The sequence below is a fragment of the Panthera uncia genome (assembly GCF_023721935.1).
Source record: "Panthera uncia isolate 11264 chromosome E2 unlocalized genomic scaffold, Puncia_PCG_1.0 HiC_scaffold_19, whole genome shotgun sequence".
NCBI lineage: Eukaryota > Metazoa > Chordata > Mammalia > Carnivora > Felidae > Panthera > Panthera uncia.
In genome coordinates, this window is record NW_026057588.1 from 13,080,756 (window position 1) to 13,099,607 (window position 18,852).

Sequence of the window (18,852 nt, forward strand, 5' to 3'; positions counted from 1 at the left end):
TACAGACAAGTTATTTACTTCTTCTTACAACCTTGAGCCCTCTTTGCCCTGGAAAGGGGGGTGGGCCAGGGGGCCGGGCCCAGCATGCACCCCCATTTCTTCGGGGGCTGATCCCTCCCCCAGCTGGGCCGGGTCCTGGGGCCACAGCGTCAGGCTGGCAGGGGCGGAGGTAGAGGTGGGAGAGCAGGGGAGAGCCATTGGAGCCACAACGGGACACACAGAAGCGGGGGCACGGGGACAGGGGCCGGGACCCGGGATATCTGGGTCCGTGGGGGCCTCGCAGGCCTCGGCCTGTCTGCGGGACCGCGGCCTCACAGCAGGCGACAGGCATTGCCCACGCTGTCAGCTGAGGTGTCAAGGTCATGGCTGTAAGGGGAGTCCCAGTCCCTTAGGAAAACGGCCTCCAGCTGGCTCCTCAGGCCACCACGCCCATTCTGTGTCACCAGCAGCGAGGTGCCCGCCGTCTCCGTGAAGTAGCTGCCAGACCAGTTGGAGGTTCCTGCCGGGTGGGGTCAGAAAGTCAGAGCCCACGGCTGTGACCGGACTCCCTTTGCATCCCCCTGGCGGAGCTCAGGACACTCACCGATGTAGGTGGCGCGTTCGGTCACCATGTACTTATTGTGGTTGACGCGGGCGTATGGGATCCGGGTCTGGGCCTCGTCCGCAGGGACCACAAAGAGTTTCTGAGGGCGAGGGGAGAACGGGAAGGAGCGTGAGATGCAGGGTGGGGTTGGGGACGAGCCGGTCTGGGGTGGGGAGTGGAAGCAGGTTTGCAGGACTAGGGACTCAGCTGTTTCCCACAGAACTGTGAGAGCCAGAACGGGGCCCAGCGGAGTGGGTGTCTGCTACCAGGGAGGAACCAGCTGCCTTGTTTGCCATTCCTTCTAGAACAGCTCCTGTTCGTCCCTTAGGTCTCACCACAGATGAGACCTCACCCTTTTCCAAAAAGTCCTCCTTGACACCCCCCCACTGGGGCAGATGCCTCCTGGGAGGATCCCCCAATGCTGGCCATGATGCCTCCGTCCATGTCTCCTCCGTCTGGGCCCTGCCCCCTCTCCCTGTGCCCTGTCCTCCTGGCTGGACCCGCCGTCTCCCCCTCATGGCACAGCCCTGTCCATCTGGGTCGTCCCTGTCAGGTGACAGGTGAGCTCCTTGAGGGCTGTCTTCAGGTCCGAGGGGTAGGTCCGGGGGGGGGGCACTTACCACCTGGATGTCGGAGTGGGTGTGGTTGTCACGCAGCGCGGCCAGGGAGTGCAGGAAGGCCCGCATGGATGGCTCAGAGTGTCCCCAGCAGCTGACCAGCAGGCGCACCTTGACGCCCCGCTCATAGGCAGCCCGCCGGAGCCCGTCGTCAATGGCGGGCCAGAACCTGGGGGATTCAGAGGACAGCTTTACCTACGGCCTCACCCTGAGGCCTGCTCCAGCTTCTGAGCGCCGTCAAATCCCAAGACCGCCCTGTCTCTGGCTCCCAGTTCTGTTCCCGCCTCCTTAAATCCCACGTGCCCCATCCCGTTTCTGGCTCCCACTCCTGCCCCCCAAGCTCCTCATCCTGTTTCCAGCCCATACTCCCTGCTCCCTAACTTGAGAAATCCCACACCGCACAACCCCTGCCCCAGGCCTCAGGTCCGCCGCCCTGTCCCCAACCCCCAGTACTGTCATCCTTTCCTCTGTCCCCCCCGCCCCACCCTGTCTTGAGTATCCAAATCCCCCATCCCTGTCTCCTCTGCCTCTCCCTGTGGTTTCCCTTTGCCTGGGTCCCCTGCCTGCTTTGTGGCCTCATCACTCTGTCTCCCACTGCCTCTTCCACTCATGGTGGTTGCCTGCCTCAAGCCCCATCCATGCAGCAGTGGCACCTGCGTGGGTGGGAGAACTCCATGGTGGGCAGGTAGTTCATGACCGCAACGTAGATGAAACTCCGGGCGCTGTCCACCACATTGAGCAGGGCCTTCAGATCTGGGGTGCGGCCACTGGGACACAGTGGTGGGGGCGCACTCTGCAGGGAGGGGGCAGTCAAGACACGTGCCTTGCCAAGGGTGCCATCGTAGTGGACCCCAGGCACAGACAAATTGTCCCAAGCCAGGTCCTGTGGATTGCACTGAATTCTCAGCCTCCGGGAAGGGTTGGGATAATTACCACGTCCATTTTATAGGTGAGGAAACTGAGGCTCAGAGAGGGTAAGTGATTTGCCTAAGGTCACACAGCTGACAAATGGAGCCAGGATTTGAACCTAGGCTGTCTGGTTCCAGAATTCATGCGAGGGGCACCTGGGTGGCTCAGTCGGTTAAGCATTGGACTCTTGATTTCGGCTCAGGGCATGATCTCACAGCTCATGAGTTCAAGCCCCACATGAGGCTCTGCACTGATAGCACAGCCTGCTTGGGATTCTCTCTCTCTCCCTCTCTCTTTGCCCCTCCCCTGCTTGTGCAAGCTCTCTCTCAAAAGAAATAAATAAACATTAAGAAAAAAGAGAATTTACGCTCTAACACAGGGGTTCCTGACATAAGGGTCCTGGTCCAGCACAGACAACATCACCTGGAACTTGTTAGAATTGCAAATTCTTGGCTGGGGGTGGGGGGAGGTGGCACCTGGTGGCTCAGTCAGCTGAGTGTCTGACTTTGCCTCAGGTCATGACCACACGGGTTCGTGGGTTTGATCCCTGTGTCCGGCTCTGTGCTGAGAGCCTGGAGCCTGCTTCACATTCGGCGTCTCCCTCTCTCTCTGCCCCTTGCCTGCTCATGCTCTGTCTGTCTGTCTGTCTCTCTCTCAAAAACAAATAAACATTAAAAAAATTAAGAGAAAAAAAAAGAATTGCAGATTCTTGGGCTTCACTGTCCCCGGCATACTGAGCCAGGGTGCTGGGATGGGGCCCAGGAGTCTGGGTTTTAACAGCCACCCTCCCCGCCCGCCCCCTGCCCCAGAGCCATGCTTCTGATGCATGCTCAGGTTTAAGGACCTCTAATCACTCTTGTCCCCGACTTGCTCATTGCTGACCTTGCCTATGTACCGTACCACACCATGCCCTTTACCTATTTCCCTCCATCCTCGTGACAGATGAGCAAACTCAAGCTCTGAAGGGGACGTGGTAACAGGGGAACACTTAACCTTCCTGGCGAGGCCACCGGAGCAAAGGACCCCTGTAAATCATGGGTCCCTGCATCCGTGCCTTTGTGTGGCCCTCCACCAGAACTCTGGGCTTGGCCAGGTCACTTGCTCAGGGGGACCAAAAGGCACCCGGACTGGCCGCCCCAACTGGTGAAAGTCTCAGCAGCTGAAAACAGCAGCGCCTCGTCTACAGTGCTCAGCGTCTGCCACAGGCGACCGCGGATGCTGTCCAAGAGAACCTTCCACAGCGATGGAAACGTTCTATATGTATCTGCACCGTTCGGTGTGGTAGCCGTCTGCCGCATGTGCCTACTGAGCACTTGAAATGTGGCTAAGGCAACCAAGGAACTGAGTTCTTGGCTATGTTTAATCTTAGCCGATTTAAACGCAAAGAGCCGCTCGCTATCTGGGACAGCACAGAGGCACCGGGGCTTGCATGAACACAGCTGTACCTCCCTAGAGGTGGCAGGAGAGAAAACCGAGGCCTAGGGAGGTTGGGACACGGCCCCGGCCCCAGACCAGACAGAGTGAGCCAGAGTGAGTGGCCAGGACGCCCCCTCCCCATCACTGGGCAGTGTTAGAGACTGAGACAGGGCCCCTCTTCCCAAAGACTCACTGCCAGGTAGGCCAGAGCAGGGGTTCCGTTGAGACAGATCTCCATTGGTGTCTCTTGATTGTAGCGCGTGTCATAGGGCCGGGGCCAGGTTGACGGGATGGAGCTGCCCGCCTGGCCCAGGTACCAGTAGGCCTCAAAGATCTTGGTCAGGTCCCGAGCCAGGCAGCTGCAGTTGTACATGACCACGCCTAGCTCCTTGACCTGTGGGAGGGCAGTGCTGAGCCTGGGGGTGGTAGCCTGGCACCCACGGATGGCACGAACACCCACGGCCCCCTCTTCCACCCCCCTCAGCCTTCCTTCCTGCCCCTTGCCTCTCAACCTCCCCATCTTTCTGCCCCTCCGTCCCCAGCCCCGCCGCCACCACCAGGACTAAAGTCCTAAGATGGGCGTGGATTTGACTCAAGCCTAAGAAGTCGTCAAGTTCTGGCAAAAATCCTTTGGTTATTCTGAAGTGCCAGGTTTCCCAAACTTTTGCCCATGCTTTTGTTTCTACCCTCCACAGAACCAGCTCCTACTCATTCTTAGGGCTCGGCTGACAGCCTCCTCCTCCAGGAACCCTCTCTTGACTGCCCAGACTGTGTCGGGCATTCCTCTGGGCTTTCACGTTCCCTTGGATTTTCCTCATTTCTCTCTCTAGTGACGCTGGACTGGGAAGACAGCCACCAGGCATGTCTCAGCCACGGCTGTATCTTCAGCATCTCCCCCAGAGCTGGTGCTGTTAGGGGCTTGGGAGTTATTTGCTGAGGAAATAAAGGATCATTGCCTAAGCCGTACCTTCTTTCCCGTCTCGCGCTAATTCTTACAGATCTTTCAGCTATCATATTAGCTGTCACCTCCTTAGGAAGACTTTCGCTGATACTCCGGACTGGGTCCCCCATCCTGGCCCTGACCCTCTGGGCTGCCGCACTGCCTGGTGACCAGCCTGCCTCTGCACTGGACTGACAGTTCCCAGAGGTCCATCGCTTACCACCATGTTCCCAGTATCTCCCGGGACAGGCCTGGGCTTAGAGCAGGCACTCAGGGAATGAATAATGAAGGGCAAATCGGTGGACAGGGCCTTGAATGCAGAAGGGCTGGCAGCTGTCATCGGGGATCAGAGGAAACCCCAGGCTTCCGCGGGCAGGGGGGAAGGCAGTGAGGGCTGGGCTGGATTTGGGGATGTTTAGGGAGGCCTGGTAGGAGGTAGGAAGGAAGCCATTGCAGAGACTGGACACAGAAGATGCTGGGATGGAAGAGGGGTGTGGTTGGAGGCCGGGCGCCCTGTGGGGGCGGGGAGGGGCTGGGAAGGGAGGGCGGGTAGGGTGCAGGCAGACCTGGGTCAGGGAGCGCCAGTCCATGTTGGCGCTGCCGATGTAGAAGTGGGTCTGGTCCACCACCCAGAACTTGGTGTGCAGGACGCCATGGGTCAGCTTCTGCATATCCACCATGCGGACCTGGGCACCTGGGACAGACAGGCTGTCAGGAGCCGGCTCGGACGGCCCCCGGCCCGGCACCCCCCACGGCTGCCCCTTGGCTCACCACTTTGCAGCAGGGTCTGTAGGTCGGCCTGCGGCTGGGGCCCGTTGGGCTTGCTCACGGCGATGCGGACCTTCACGCCTTGAGGTGCCAGGGCCTGTAGCTGCCGGAGGACCTCCTCACCCTGTAGGGAGGGGAGAGCCTCTGAGAGGCTGGGCCCGCCAGCTCTCCCACCCCATGCGGCACCCCCCAAAAAAGGCCGTCTTGATTTTGCATTTCAATTTGTGATCAGGACTGAACAGGCTTTCCATTAGCCGGGACACGGAGAGATGGCTTTACAGGCTAAGCTATGAAAACCTTTCATCTGGTTAATTACTGGTGCTCTGGGCCACACCAGGGCCTCCCTGCCAGTCCTGTCCTTCCAGGGACTTCCCCAAGATCTTGCCTTGGAAGCATCAAAGCTTGGCACCACAGGGGCCTCCATGCACCCTCTCAGATGTTGGGGGCAAGGCACGGGCTGGGGATCCAGGAAGGTATAGGGTGAGGCCCGATGGTGCCAATAACTATAAGAACGACAGCCAAGGATTCCCTGGTTCCTACTGTGAGCCGGGCCCCACCCTAAGCCCCTTCACATCTGAACTCACAGACTCCTCACTGCTCTCACTGATGAGGCAGGTCTGAGTAAAATCCCGGAGGTGCGGAGGAGAAAGCTGGCATCGGAGAACTCAGTGGTGAAGTGGGATCTGAACCCAGGTCACCTGCCTCCTATGTCTGTGCTTTGAACCACTCCAGGGGGAGCCGGCGGGGAGGGAGCACTCCAATCATTTTTAACTTCTGTGATTATGTTTTCAGGCAGTGCTTGAGGAGCCCCGCAATTTTAATAAATGTTAAGCCCGCTTCTGACAAAAAGAGGCAGCAGGGGGAGGAAAACAAGAAGGGACCAAGTCAGTGTGTCTTTCAAGGAAGGGGTTACCCGCCTAGGCTGGTCCTTTTCACATCCTGAGGTTTTATGTTTTTTAAGTGTGTCTGTAGACCTTGACAAGGATACAAAGCAAACGCTGATGGGGGGGCCGATGGTTGTCAGAGACGGTGCTGGAATCTGCATGGATTTATTTTTGTAACCGGCAAGTGCTAGCTATTGGCCCCATTCTATAGATGTGGAAGCTGAGGCCTGAGAGCGGCGGTGACCTGCCCAAGGTCACGTGGCTGGGAGGCGGCAGGCTGGCTTGAGGCTGGGCTGTTACCTACTCTTCCATTTCATTGTGTGACAGGGTCTGGGCGAGCAACATCTGTCAGCCTAATCCCTGGTAATCAGACCCACACCCTGACCTTCAGAGGCCTCCAGATGACCGTGACAAACGCCCCCAGTCCAGAGCGCCATGTGAAGACAGTTGCTTTCAATCACCTGTGTCCAACCCACTGTGTGAGACGTGCCCATCTGTCTCCTGGGCTGCAGGGGAACCCCCTTCACTCCCCCCCACCTCCCCCCAATGACTCCCACCACCCCTGGTGCCAGCCAGGGCCCATGTTGCCAGGTACCTGCTGGGCAGAGGGCTCCTGAGTGTGGGTGTCATTGTTGGTGAGAGTCCAGTAGAAAGAGGCGATGTCCAGACTGCTGTGGGCACCAGCGAGCAGGCCCAGCCAGGCCTGGCTGGTGGACGGGTTGCTCGTGGAGGCATTGGGGAAGTCCAAGCCCTCTGGAATGCTCTCCACCAGCACTGCTCTGGGGGGTGGGGGGTGGTATCAGCCACAGGGGGCCAGAGACAACTGGCTGGAACATGAGTGCTCCCCTGTCCGTCCACGGAGGATATTTGTGTGTGCCTGTACTCACGATTCTGTGCGTCTGTGCATTTGTTCGTCTAGACGAGTGGAAGGCAGGTTGTGCATGCGGCTATTTGTGTGTGTGTCTGTCCACACATGTGTCGGAAGATGCCGTGTGTGTGTGTGTGTGTGTGTGTGTGTGTGTGTGTGCTGGTTTGCTCACAAACACGGACAGAAAATGATGCTGTGGCTGTCATGGGAACAGTATTGGGGGGAGGGGTTGGGGATGGAGAGAAGGCCCTGTGACGGTGCATTTGGGAATCTGCGATCAGATCACCTCCCCCTGTCCCAGGCACCCTTTGTGGCTCAGGGCAGTCCCTGCTCAATGTGTAAGCGTCCCGGTCCTGGCAGGGCTCTTTCCCCCCACTGCCTGAGACCCCTCCCCCGCCTCAACTTACTCGCAGGGGTCGTAGCAGGGGGCTGGGCGCTGGTTGGGCCCAAAGAGATGCAAGTCGCCGTATTCCCATAGAAACAGCTGAGTCATCAGGGCTCCGAAGCCCACGACCGCCAGGATGAGGACCAGCAGGACCCAACGAGCTTTCTGTGGGGAAGAGGAGGCCATCAGCCAGCCCAAGGCTACCAGCCCAGCCCACACCTGAGACAGGGTGAGGGTGGTGGCGGGCTCCTACCTTCTCCGCAGCCTTCCAAGCCTCAATCTCATTCATGGGCAGCTCATTGGCGGGCTCCTCAGCAGGCACCTTTAGCTGGGGAATGGGTATGGTAGGGGGGTGACAGGGCAGCTTGGCAGGGTCTCTGCCCTCCACTGCACCCAGCCCCAACCCACGGGGCCCCAGATCCACCTACCTCCTGGTACATCAGTTTAGGCTTCATCTTGCCAGGCAGCCAGGGGATATGTGGAGCCCAGGCGGGGCAAGTGGGTGTGTCAGGGTCTCCAAACTGTGGGGAACAAAAGCTGGCACTGTGGTGGGGTTTCCGGGCTTTGGGGGAACATCACGGAAAGCAGAGTAGTGTCGGGCTCACGGGATCCATTGGGTCTCCTTGTCTGTAAGCACGGGATCACTGGCATGGGGCCCGCCACCCCAAAAGGAGGAAGCTGACCGCTGGTCAGCAGGGTTTTCGAAATCCCTCAAAGTCTAACGCCTTGCTTTCTTCCCATCATTCTGTGGTGCCTACACTGTCCCCCTTAGCGCCCACCCTGCCCCCTCCCCCTTAGCGCCCATCCTGCTCATTATTACGCTCCCTATTAGCATCTTCCCTTCTCTGAGCTCTAATATAGACATTCCCAAGAAGACCACTCCGGATGGGGTCAGTGAAGCCCTAAATCTTTGCCTGGCTTCTCGCAGCCCGAAGACCACCCAGGGAGCATTTTCCAGGTGGCTCCTCTGCCATCACCATCAGGTACCCACCAGAAAGCTCAAGCCGGGAGCCCGGAACCATCGGGGCCTCACCGCCAGCCCCCAGCCCATCCCCCGAGCCATCCTCCGCCACCTTACCCCGGAGGGGACTCGGTCTCACTCCGCAGGCGGCAGCTGCTACCTCCGCGGGGCCCCAGCTTCTGCCCCAACAGGCTAAGCAGGGGCGGGAGGAAGGGGGCGGAGCCAGACGGGGCTCCGCCCACTGCAGCGGGGAGTCTGCGCAGTGCGCAGGCCGCCCCGGCTCACCGCAGGGAGAAGGGGGGCTCCGGTCCCCCAGATACGGTCCCGCCAACCTGGCCGGGGTGCGGAGAGTACATGGCTGGGGGATGGGCTTTGCCACCCATCTCCCCCAGAGCCCCGGGGTGGGGTAGGGAGGGTACAGGTAAAGAGAAAAACCCCGCATCTTGTCTACAAACCTTGTGAATTTTTGTACCATTGGCATGTATTACCTAGTCAAAAATAAATAAAATTGTTAAAAAAAAAACCCGTATAAAATGTCAATTATACTCAAAAAAAATTAAAAGTCTTATAAAATAAAGTGGAGCGATCAAGGTTGAATAATATGATTTCCAGAGGTAGCGAATAAAATCAGAAGACACAACTCAAGCTATGGTGTTGGGAAGGGGGGGGGATGAGCGGGGTGGTGGAAGTAGACTGTGGGTTTTCTGTTGGCGTCTGTTTGGATAACTATTTAATTTCTTTAAAAAAAGCCAACTGATATTTTGATAGGGATTTTTAAAATTTTGTTTCGGAAATCCAGGCTCCGGCTGGAAGATTAAGCAAGATTTCCCACTTCCCATCTCCTTTTTCCCAAGCAGGATTTAAGACCACCGCTGACGAAAAGAATTGAAGAACCCCTCCCCGCCCACCTTTCCCAATACAACAGGGGTAGGACGCCCTCCCCTCCGTCCTCGCAAGAAATCAACAGATGAATGCAGAAAAGGATGATCACTGAGAGATGCGACAACGTCAGAAGGGGTTGCCTCGAGTGGCATCTGGGGTGGGGGAGGATTGCTTTTTATTGTACGCCTATTTTCTTTTTAAAAATTGTGCAATATAAGCGACTTACAGAAAAGTAGAGGAAAAAAATCTCTGTGCAGATTAATAATTGTAAAGCCAACACAGGTGTCGCGTCCCACGGCACGCATTACTGAGATTTTAAAAAAGAAGGAAAGAAGAAAATTGCAAAAGGGAGCTAGGTACCCCCCCCATCCCCCCCCGCCCTTCCGCGTTACCGGAAGATCCAGCCTACACGTGAAAGGATAATTTGGAAACCCCTTCACCCACAACGTCAGATCCCAGATTGGCAAGGGCTGAGCACAGCTAGATCCCCTCCTCTCATTGCAGGGAGACAAATGGGGATGGGCCAAATGGATCCAGCAAGAAATGGTAACAGACCAAGGTTATTTGGAACTTCAGAGGTCACCAGAAGCAGCAGAAAACAATCTTAGACGTGGCTGACCGCAGGGTTGCCAGGTGGGCGAGGGGAGGCTTGGGGCAGGAAACATTTGCCTTTTATTTATTTGCAAAAGCCTTGGTGAGAAAGGTTTCATTGAAGAACATGGGGTTGAGGGGCGCCTGGCTGGCTCAGCCAGTAGAGCCTGTGACTCTTAGTCTCGGGACTGGGGGTTTGAGCCCCACTTTGGATGTAGATAACTCTAAAACGACAACAACAAAATATGGGGTTGGAACCGCAAGCGATGTAAAATTAGGGAAAATAAAGTGAACAAAAACAAAACTGGGGGAGAGGTTGGGCACGGAGGTGCGAGGCATGGGATTGGGCACAATGAGGCCAAGAATTGGAATGGCCATTAATACACCAAAAGTAGGTAGAAACTAGCATGCACTTCATTCAGATTATTAGTGACATTTTGGCTTTCAACTTGTATGGTGATTACAGGTCTGAAACAAAGGGTTTACTTTTAATTTCTGCTATATTTTTATCAAAATACACCTAAGGAGCAACTGGGTGGCTCTGTTGGTTAAGTGGCCAATTCTCGATTGTGGCTCAGGTCATGATCTCATGGTTCATGAGATTGAGTGCTGCATTCATGAGGTGGAGCCTGCTCGGATTCTGTCTCCCTCTCTGTCTCAAAATAAACTTAAAAAATACACTTAAGGTGTTTAGAAAAAAAAAAAAAAAAAGCAACCAAAAAACTAGTAGGGTGCTCAGGTGGCTGGGTCGGTTGATTTAGAGTCTGATTCTTGATTTTGGTTCGTCATGATCTCAGGGTTGTGAGATAGAGTCCCGAGTTGGGCTCTGCTCCCTCTGCCTCTGCTCCTCCCCTGCTCACATTTGTGTTTGCTCACTCTCTATAAATAAATAAATAAATAAATAAATAAATAAATAAATAAATAAAATGGAGAGGTAGGTTAGACTGTAAGGCAGTTAATACTGTGGATTCCAGAGCCAGATGTCTGACTTGAATATGATCCTCAGTGCTCATGTGACTCTTTGACCTTGAGAAGTGACAATGAATCTGTGCCTTAGTTTTCCCATCTGTAAGATGGGCATGGTGACAATAGTACCTACTTTTCATAAGGCTGTTCGTTAATTTTACACATACTTACTGAGTATCTATGTACCAGCTATTGTTTGAGGCACTGGAAATACCACTATGAACAAAACAGACACCAGGGAAGACAGATACAAAAATAAGTAAATTATGTTAGAAGGTAATACATGCCACAGAGAATCAGGGAAGTGGGATGGGGTTGGGGGGGAGGAGTTGGGATTGTCAGGAAAAGCCTCACTGAGAAGGGGATACCTGGAAAAAACTTCAAGGAGGGGAGGGAAGGAGCTACATGGACTTCTTAGAGAGTGTGTCAAGCAGAGGGAATAGCCAGTGCAAAGGCCCAGAGGCAGGAGTGTGCTTGATGTGTACTGGGAAGAACAAGAAGGCCAGTGTGTCTGTAGTGGGGTGGGCTGTGAGGAGGAGAGAACAGTCAGAGGGGTGACAGGGCCAGATTGTGCAGGGCTGCCTGGACTGTGGTGAGGTCGGGGCCATGGGTAGGCTCTGAGCAGAGAACAGACATGATCTGCCTAGGGTGTTGTAGTTGGTTGACTGCTGGCCTCAAAAGATATGTCCAATATGGCCATAATCTCCAGGACTTGTGAATGTGACCTTAGTTGGAAAAAGGGTCTTTGCAGAGGTCATTAAGGATGTTGAGATGACATCATCCTGGATTATATGGGTGGGCCCTAAATCCAATGACAAGTGTCTTTAAGAGACAGGAAGAGAAGAGACAGAGAAGACCACGTGACCAGGGATGCCGAGATTGCTGAGATATGCCCACAAACCCAGGTATGCCTAGAGTCACGAGAATCTCCCCTAGAGCTTCAAGGGGGGTGTTGGCCCCGTCAACACCTTGAGTTTGGATGTCTGGCCTCCAGAATGGTGAGAATACATTTTGGTTGTCTTAAGCCGCTCAATTTGTGGTAATGTGTGATAGCAGCCACAGGAAACTCATTCATGTGTTTGCAGGCTCCCTCTGGCTGTGTGGGGAACAGACGTGTGTGTGTGTGTGTGTGTGTGTGTGGGTGTGTGTATGTGGTACAGCCAGGGGTTTGGGCCCAAACAACTGCCACGGATAGTGCCCCAATAGCTGATCTGGGGAAGGTCAACTTGGGAAAAGGCCAGAAAGAAATGAAATGAACGAACGAATGAATGAATACATACACTGCGTGTGTGTGTTCTGAACATACACAATTTGAGAAGGGACTCCTTTGAACTAAAGGGATTAATACCTCTCAAGTGTATACAATGGACACGTGAGAGGTTCTCAATAAATGTGATTGTGTCAAGGCTCCTGACCAAAAAAAAAAAAAAGAAAAGAAAAGAAAAAGAAAAAAGGCACCATTTTCCCCCTGCCACCCCCAAGACAAGATGCTTTTCATTGTAGGGCTTTAGTGACCATTTAATTTTTTCAATGCATAGGACTTGTGTGGAAATTAAATTATGAGGCTCAAGCTCCTAGCTGGGGTGCCCTTTCCTCCATATCACAGTCTCCAAAAAAAAAAAAAAAAAAGCTTTAGCTGGATTAAGTATCCAGCATCCCTATCCTGATCCCTGGGAGGAGGGGGGCGCAGGGCAGGGTGAGATCAAAGGTGGGAGCAGACAGCTAGACTGACAGAGCTAGGCTGGCAGGTGCTGGGCATTTTCCTCAGCTTGGCTCAGTTCCTGTGGCCAGTAACCTAGAACCCCTACGGGGTCCCTGGGCAGTGCCCAAGTTGATCCTTATGCTCTGCTTCCTTGGTCATGGGATGTACCTCTGTCTGCAAGGGTGCCCCTCCCAGCCCAGAGGATATCCCTGGTCCCTTGGCTTGTGCCCTGCCTGCCTTGGAGTGTGACACTACAGCCCACAGAAAAGGAGGAAGCAAAACCCACTGGGTTTCGGAGACACGTGCTAGGTCACAGCTCCCTGAACACCCCTCCCTTGGGTGGGGGCAGGAGATTTGATCCCTCCTCCATACCAGTGCTTTACGTTGCAGAGTCTAGGGTTCAGATCCCACTTGTCACTCTTACTGAGTGACCTCAGGCATGGGGCTTTACCTCTCTGAGCCTTGCTGGCCCATCTATAGAATGGGGATCGTCTCATGGGGCACAACTCATGGGTGGCTCAGTCGGTCGAACGTCTGACTTCGGCTCAGGTCACGATCTCACGGTTTGTGAGTCTGAGCTCTGCATCGGGCTCTGTGCTGTCAATGCAGAGTCTGCTTTGGATCCTCTGTCCCCTCTCTCTGCCCCTCCCCAGCTTGCACGCATGTGTGCATGCACTCTCTCTCAAAATAAATAAGTAAACTTAAAAAAAAAAACAAAAAAGGGTGGGGGATCATCTCATACTCATCTAGGGGGTGGAGGCTTGGCGAACTCTGAATGGTTTAAGGGGTGGGTCTCAGAGTCCTACGGCCCTGGGTTCAGAGCTTAGCCATGTATTCCTGGGAACCAAGGCTCCCTTCTCGGAGCTTTACTTTCCTCCTCAGACCAATGGGGAAACAAATATACCAACCTCACATTTGTCAATGAACCCATCCATGGGAGACAGGCAGCACAGCAAATCCCCCAAACAAGCTTCTTGGTGACATCCGTGTATCCCCTACTACTCTGTACACACTTTTAGCACAGATAGACTTATGTGTCCCTTAAAAAGCTAAGTCTGTGCCCAGCACATCACAACCACTCAATAAATGTTTGTTGGGAACAGAAGAAATGGGGTAGAATGGAAACCTTTGAAAAAAGACGTTCACAGGGGTCTCTCTAGACCCAGTGACATTTTTTTTTTTTTTATACACAATGATAACCAGCTTGTGCTCTAAACCCAGAGCAGATGGGTGAGTGCAGATTACAGCCTTTCAGCCTGAGAGTAAAATTCAAGGTCAGTTTAAGTTTGATTCAAGCCACCTGAGAGGGCAAAGGAGGGTGCAGGGCCAGTTGGCTGCTGAAGCACCAGACTACACCACAGGAAACATTTACAAACCTATGGGCCTTCCATATGGTTCAAAACAGAAACGTTCTTGTGTTTGAAGGAGCTGATTTTCACTTGATTGTGCAGACCCCTTCGGACTGAACAATCGCCTGAGGTCAAGTCTACAGAAAACGGAACAGAGCACTGCTTTTGTAAACTTTGTTTTGTTTTGTTTTGTTTTGAGCAGTAGAACCTTTATTTCAAAGGACCTTTAGAAGGTGCCCTTCCTAGGGAGAGAAGATGCTTGGTCTGAAAAACAAATGGGTAAAAAACAACAAAATACATCATGATTGGTGAGTATTTCTGAGGTGGAACTCAAAAATCTAAGTTGTCTCATCCCTGCTCAAAACCGTTCTGTGGCTCCCCACTGCCCTCAGGGCCAAGGGCAAACTTCTTACCATGTCCTCTAGGGCCCAAAGCTGTCTCCAGCTCTCACTTCATCCCTGAATTTCAGCTTTGGAAGCTCCCTGGCCTCCTAGATGTTTCTCTCCAGGAGTCCCCAAGCCCCTCACGCCCACCATGTCCTCAACTGTCCTTAGCATCTCTCCCAAACCTGCTGCTCTTCTGGGTCCCCATTTCAAGGACAGCTATCCTATTCATCCTACGGGTCTCAGCCTACGTGTCACTTCTTTCAGAAAGCACCCCTCCCCCCCACCGCCCTGACTCCCCTGGAGTCCTGGGCATTGTCCTGGACCCTCCACAGCTTGTCCACATGGCATCCTGAAGGTCTCTCCCACACACACCCTTTTTCTCCCCTCCACAGCCTCGACCTGCCCTCTGGGATTGAGGGATCCCACTCCTACTGGGATCCCCACTCCCGCCACCTCCCTTGGTTCCCAATCTCTATCCAACCCTTTTAGTCCCCCTCCATCTGAATGGAAAATTGTTCCTTTCCCGCTCAAAAACCTATGCCCCCCACCACCCCTTGGTATCCTTAGGACAAAGTCTCAGCTCCTCACTGTGCTTCCCAGAGCCCCGAATGATCTCCCCTTAATAACCTCTTTGGTTTACTGTCTCATTTATGTCCCATCCATATTTAATATCTTTCAGTTCCCTGAACTGAAACCACACTTTTACCACCAAACACTCCCACAGCTGCTCCTCCTGCCCAGCACACCTTTCTCTCCTCTTCCTGTTGCTCATTCCTATCAGCTCATGTGCCACCTCCCCTAGGAAGTCCTCCCTGACTCCCGGGCTGGTCCAGAACCACCCCCCACTTTGGGTTCCAATAGTCCCTGGGCTTCTCCATCTCACATGACCTTTCTGTTTCCCCAGCCCCAGCCCTGACCGCTCTGTGCTGTCACGGCCTGGTGACGGGTTTGTTTCTCCCACTGGACTATGAAACCCATGAGGGCAGCGCTGGGCTGTCTCAGTTGCTGCAGTGTGCCCATTACCACCCAGCACAGGGACAGTAGGTATCAGTTCATTCATCTAGTCATTCAACTAGTATTCAGTGACTACTCACTGATAAGGCCTGTGTAGAAACTGGAAAGATAGCACAACACAGAAAAAAAAAAATCCTAGTAAAGATGACATTCTTTTTGGGGAGTGAGACAATAGATAGACGCATGAAGCATATAGTATGTGCCTTGGAGAAAAACAAGTAGGGGAGGGACATAATAGCCTCACAATTGAAAATGGTGAATGGGGGCGCCTGGCTCATTCGGTAGAGCATTCGACCCTTGATCTCAGGGTCATGAGTTCAAGCCCCGCGTTGGGCGGAGCGCTTACTTAAAAAGAAAAAAAACCACTAAGTGTTAGGGGCGCCTGGGTGATTCAGTCGGTTAAGTGTCCAACTCTTGATTTCGGCTCACTGTTCGTGAGATCGAGCCCCACATTGGGCTGTGCGCTGGTGGCTTGGAGCCTGCTTGGGATTCTCTCTCTGCCCTTCCCCTGCTCGTTCTCTCTCTCAAAATAAATATTAAAAAAAAAAAAAAAAAAGAGAGAGAGAGAAAGTGGTTGATGTCTCAGTTCAAAAATAACACCACCGCACATCTGGGGGCAAGGCACTGTTCTCCCCATTTCAGATGAGGCAGTAGGGTTCAGGGAAAACTCTGCTCGGGTTGTACAATGTCAAGTCTGTCGGTATGGAGTTTGAACCCGGGGCTCAGTTCTGTTCCAGGATACCACGATGTCGGAAACCGATTCATGAATGTAACATACTGGCAGGATGTCTTTTCCTTGCCACCCGGAGGGAGGGCAGGAAGTGGGGTGAGAGGGCAGGGCCCCTTGTTACTGAACCGAGCGCTGCTGGAAGCACTTTACGTATTCAGTTTCTCACCAAATTAGCCCTTTCCTCAGCCCCATGTGACGGATGAGGAAACTAAAGACCCAGAGAGGTTAAGTCATTGGCGCAAAAGGACACAGCCAAGAAACAGTGGAGCCAGGATTTGACCCTGAGCTGCCTTGGGGCCCCAGGTGTAGACAGCTGCCTCTCCTTTTGTTCATCATCTGTAGATCCGTGGCTGTCCGCCACCCCTCCCCACCACCCCCAGCAGCACGTGAACCAAGAGGTGGCACTGGCTTCGCAGACACTCTAGCAACATCTCCTCTCCCTCCCCGTCTTTGAGGGGGACGTCGGAAGCTTTCTCCAAATATAAAGGATATGTGAGTGCAGCTTTAAGCAGACAGCTCTGGTGCTCCTTCTGGCCAGGCTGCTCTGGCCGATCCATCCTTGGTCGAAGTTCTGGAGCTGCTGCTGCTGCCGTTTCATGTCACATCGTGTCACATCAGACTGAGTCTCTCTTCTCCAAATCCTCCCATGGCTCCCGTCTCACTCAGAGTAAAGCCAAAGTCTTGTCCACGGCCCATGACATCCAGATGATCTGCCGCCTCACTCCTCTGGCTTCATCCCCACCCCTCTCCTCCCTCACTGGCCTCTTTGCTATTCCTTAAGTATTCTACGTGTGTCCCCACCTCAGGCCCTTTGCATGTGCTGTTTTCTCTGCCTACAACGCTCTTCTCCGTAGAGCCTCGTCACTCTCTCCCCTCCTTCATGTCTTTGTTCAAATATACCATCTCAGAAGACCTTTCCTGACCACCTTATTTGAAAGTATAACCCTTACCATGCATTCCCATCCCTCTTCTTTTTTCTTCCCCCTCCTTCTAACACATCATAGAATCCACTTACCTGTCTGCTTGTCTTTGACCCTTGCTAGAATAGAAACTTCATGGGTGCAGGGATCTCTTGTCTGTTTTGTTCACTGATGTGTCCCACCATGCCTAGCACAGTATTGGGCATGTAGAACATGCTTGAAAAATATTTGTTGAATGAATACCTTGTGTTTTTATCCCCATATTGCAGATGCAGCAACTGAGGCACAGGGATGTTAAGCCACCTGCTCAAAGCCATGCAACTTTTTAAGTACTAAGTGCTAGAACCAAGACTGGAACCAGGGTTCCAGCCCCCAGGCACACATTGCTAACCACTGTCTCACACTGCCTCCCCAAGGCAAGTCGAGTGAATAAGATACTTACCTCTCTACCTAGGCATTCAGGGTTGCTGAGGTTGGACTGAGGTGTGCTGGGACCTGCCTCATCTCTCTGTACCCCCGATTCTAAAAGTCAAGGGAACCTGGGCCTAAGCTAGCTAGTCTCCCCCACCCCATACTACTCCTGGATTCCCACTACAGCGTTGGCTCAATGCTCTCGTTTTGGGGGTGGCAGATCACTCAATCCAACAAGGTAGAAATAGGGATTAAGTATTTACCCAAGCAAGGTTTGTGATGGCCGATGGGCCACCCCCTCAGGTGTGGTGACGTGGCAGAGATGAGAACATGGAGACTGTGACGTGGGGTGGCGTGGGTGGTTGCCATGGCAGAGGGTATCATGCATGACACAGGGAGTGTACCGACACCATGGGAATGATGAGGGCACCTGAGGGGAGGGGGGGAGGTGACAATGAAGAGGTGATGAAGGGGACCGCATGAGGGTGAGGGTGACATGGTTAATAACATTATTAGTCCAAATCTCCACATCAGGATGAGCATATCACAAGAATAAATTTGCAGAATCCTCATAATCGTCCTTGACGTAGGTGTCCTTGTGTGCGTTTTACAGATGAGGAAGTTGAGACTGCAAAGGTGTGATCAGGTGGTCAAGGTTACCCAGGGTTTAGCGGTGGAGCTGGGATTCTGGCACACGCCAGGATGGGACTCTAGCCCATACGGTGGTGAGTATGTGAGAGGTGACACGGAGAAATGACGGCAACACGGAGGCAAGAGAAACAACTGGAAGGCAGAGTGGCTCCTTATCGGGAAAACTAGAAGCATGAGGCATGGACGGTGACTGTTAGGAAGCAAAGGTGACATGGGAGGAATGGAGTGAAAATGACACAAGGGAAGGGTGACTGCGATTTAAGGAGATGGTGACAGGAGGCGTGTGAAGGTGACATGGGGGTATGATGACGACTTCAGTGAGGACTTCATAAAAGAAAAATAGCAACAAAAGAAGAGAGCAGGTGACGGAAAGCAATGGTGACTTAAAGGTGGAAGACTGCAACGTAGGGTGGCAATAGGGACTTAGAACGAAAGCGAATTAAGGCGGCTGACAGCGACACAAGGAGGGTGACGCCGACACAAGCGGGGTGGTGACGATTTAACCGGGGCGCGACACAAAGGGGAGGAATGGCTACATAAAGGGGCACTGGATGACAAAAGGGAAGAAATGAATTACGGCGGGAAGGACAACATGAAAAGGATAACAGAGGCGCCGCGCCCCCAGATCGCACAGTACCTGCACTCCGCGTCTCCCACTCCGGGACCCAGCCCCGCACGCACCTTGCCGGCTGGAGCCCCGCCCGACCACCCCCGCCTCGCACAGGCGCACTCCGGCAAGACTGCGGGCTAGCGGGGGCTAGGCATGTGCGTTTCTCATTGGCTGCGCTCCTCGCTAGAGCGGGGCGGAGCGAAGCGCCTGGGAGACCGTGGGAGGTCACGTGACGGTTGCGGCCACACTCTCGCTGGTGGCGGCCCGGTGGGCTAGAGCGGCCGCGGGCGGGCGGTCCGGCTTCCGGCG

The 18,852-nt window shown here is 53.8% G+C and overlaps 2 protein-coding genes across 6 annotated transcripts in view; one reads left to right on the top strand and one right to left on the bottom strand.

Moving 5' to 3' along the window:
* On the bottom strand, positions 1–18,654 carry PLD3 (phospholipase D family member 3). Of its 3 annotated transcripts, none has more exons than XM_049621819.1 (12): positions 18,571–18,654; positions 7,799–7,891; positions 7,624–7,698; positions 7,393–7,535; positions 6,713–6,896; positions 5,237–5,357; positions 5,032–5,159; positions 3,719–3,919; positions 1,854–1,993; positions 1,204–1,369; positions 584–683; positions 1–499 (listed from the first exon to the last, which is right to left on the bottom strand). In XM_049621819.1, exons 2-12 carry the CDS (start codon positions 7,823–7,825, stop codon positions 312–314), a joined length of 1,473 nt encoding a protein of 490 aa, XP_049477776.1. In that variant the 5' UTR covers positions 7,826–7,891; positions 18,571–18,654; the 3' UTR covers positions 1–311. The 3 variants fall into 3 exon arrangements, with proteins under 3 accessions (XP_049477776.1, XP_049477775.1, XP_049477774.1); XM_049621818.1 differs by lacking the exon at positions 18,571–18,654 and adding an exon at positions 8,449–8,557; XM_049621817.1 differs by lacking the exon at positions 18,571–18,654 and adding an exon at positions 8,362–8,381.
* The window catches only part of CE2H19orf47 (chromosome E2 C19orf47 homolog), a 22,834-nt gene continuing 22,591 nt past the window's right edge, over positions 18,610–18,852 (top strand). For all 3 annotated transcript variants that reach the window (XM_049621825.1, XM_049621826.1, XM_049621823.1), the window contains exon 1: positions 18,610–18,698. The gene's annotated coding sequence lies outside the window, so the exon portion shown is untranslated. The remainder of the gene's footprint in view (positions 18,699–18,852) is intronic.

Coding starts and splice junctions, on each gene's coding strand:
- PLD3 (XM_049621819.1), bottom strand. CDS start 7,825: ATGAAGCCTAAACTGATGTACCAGGAG. Junction 1,994..3,718: donor CTGCTCTGGCCTACCTGGCA/GTGAGTCTTTGG, acceptor CCCTCCCTGCAG/AGTGCGCCCCCACCACTGTG. Junction 1,370..1,853: donor GAGTTCTCCCACCCACGCAG/GTGCCACTGCTG, acceptor TGAATCCCCCAG/GTTCTGGCCCGCCATTGACG.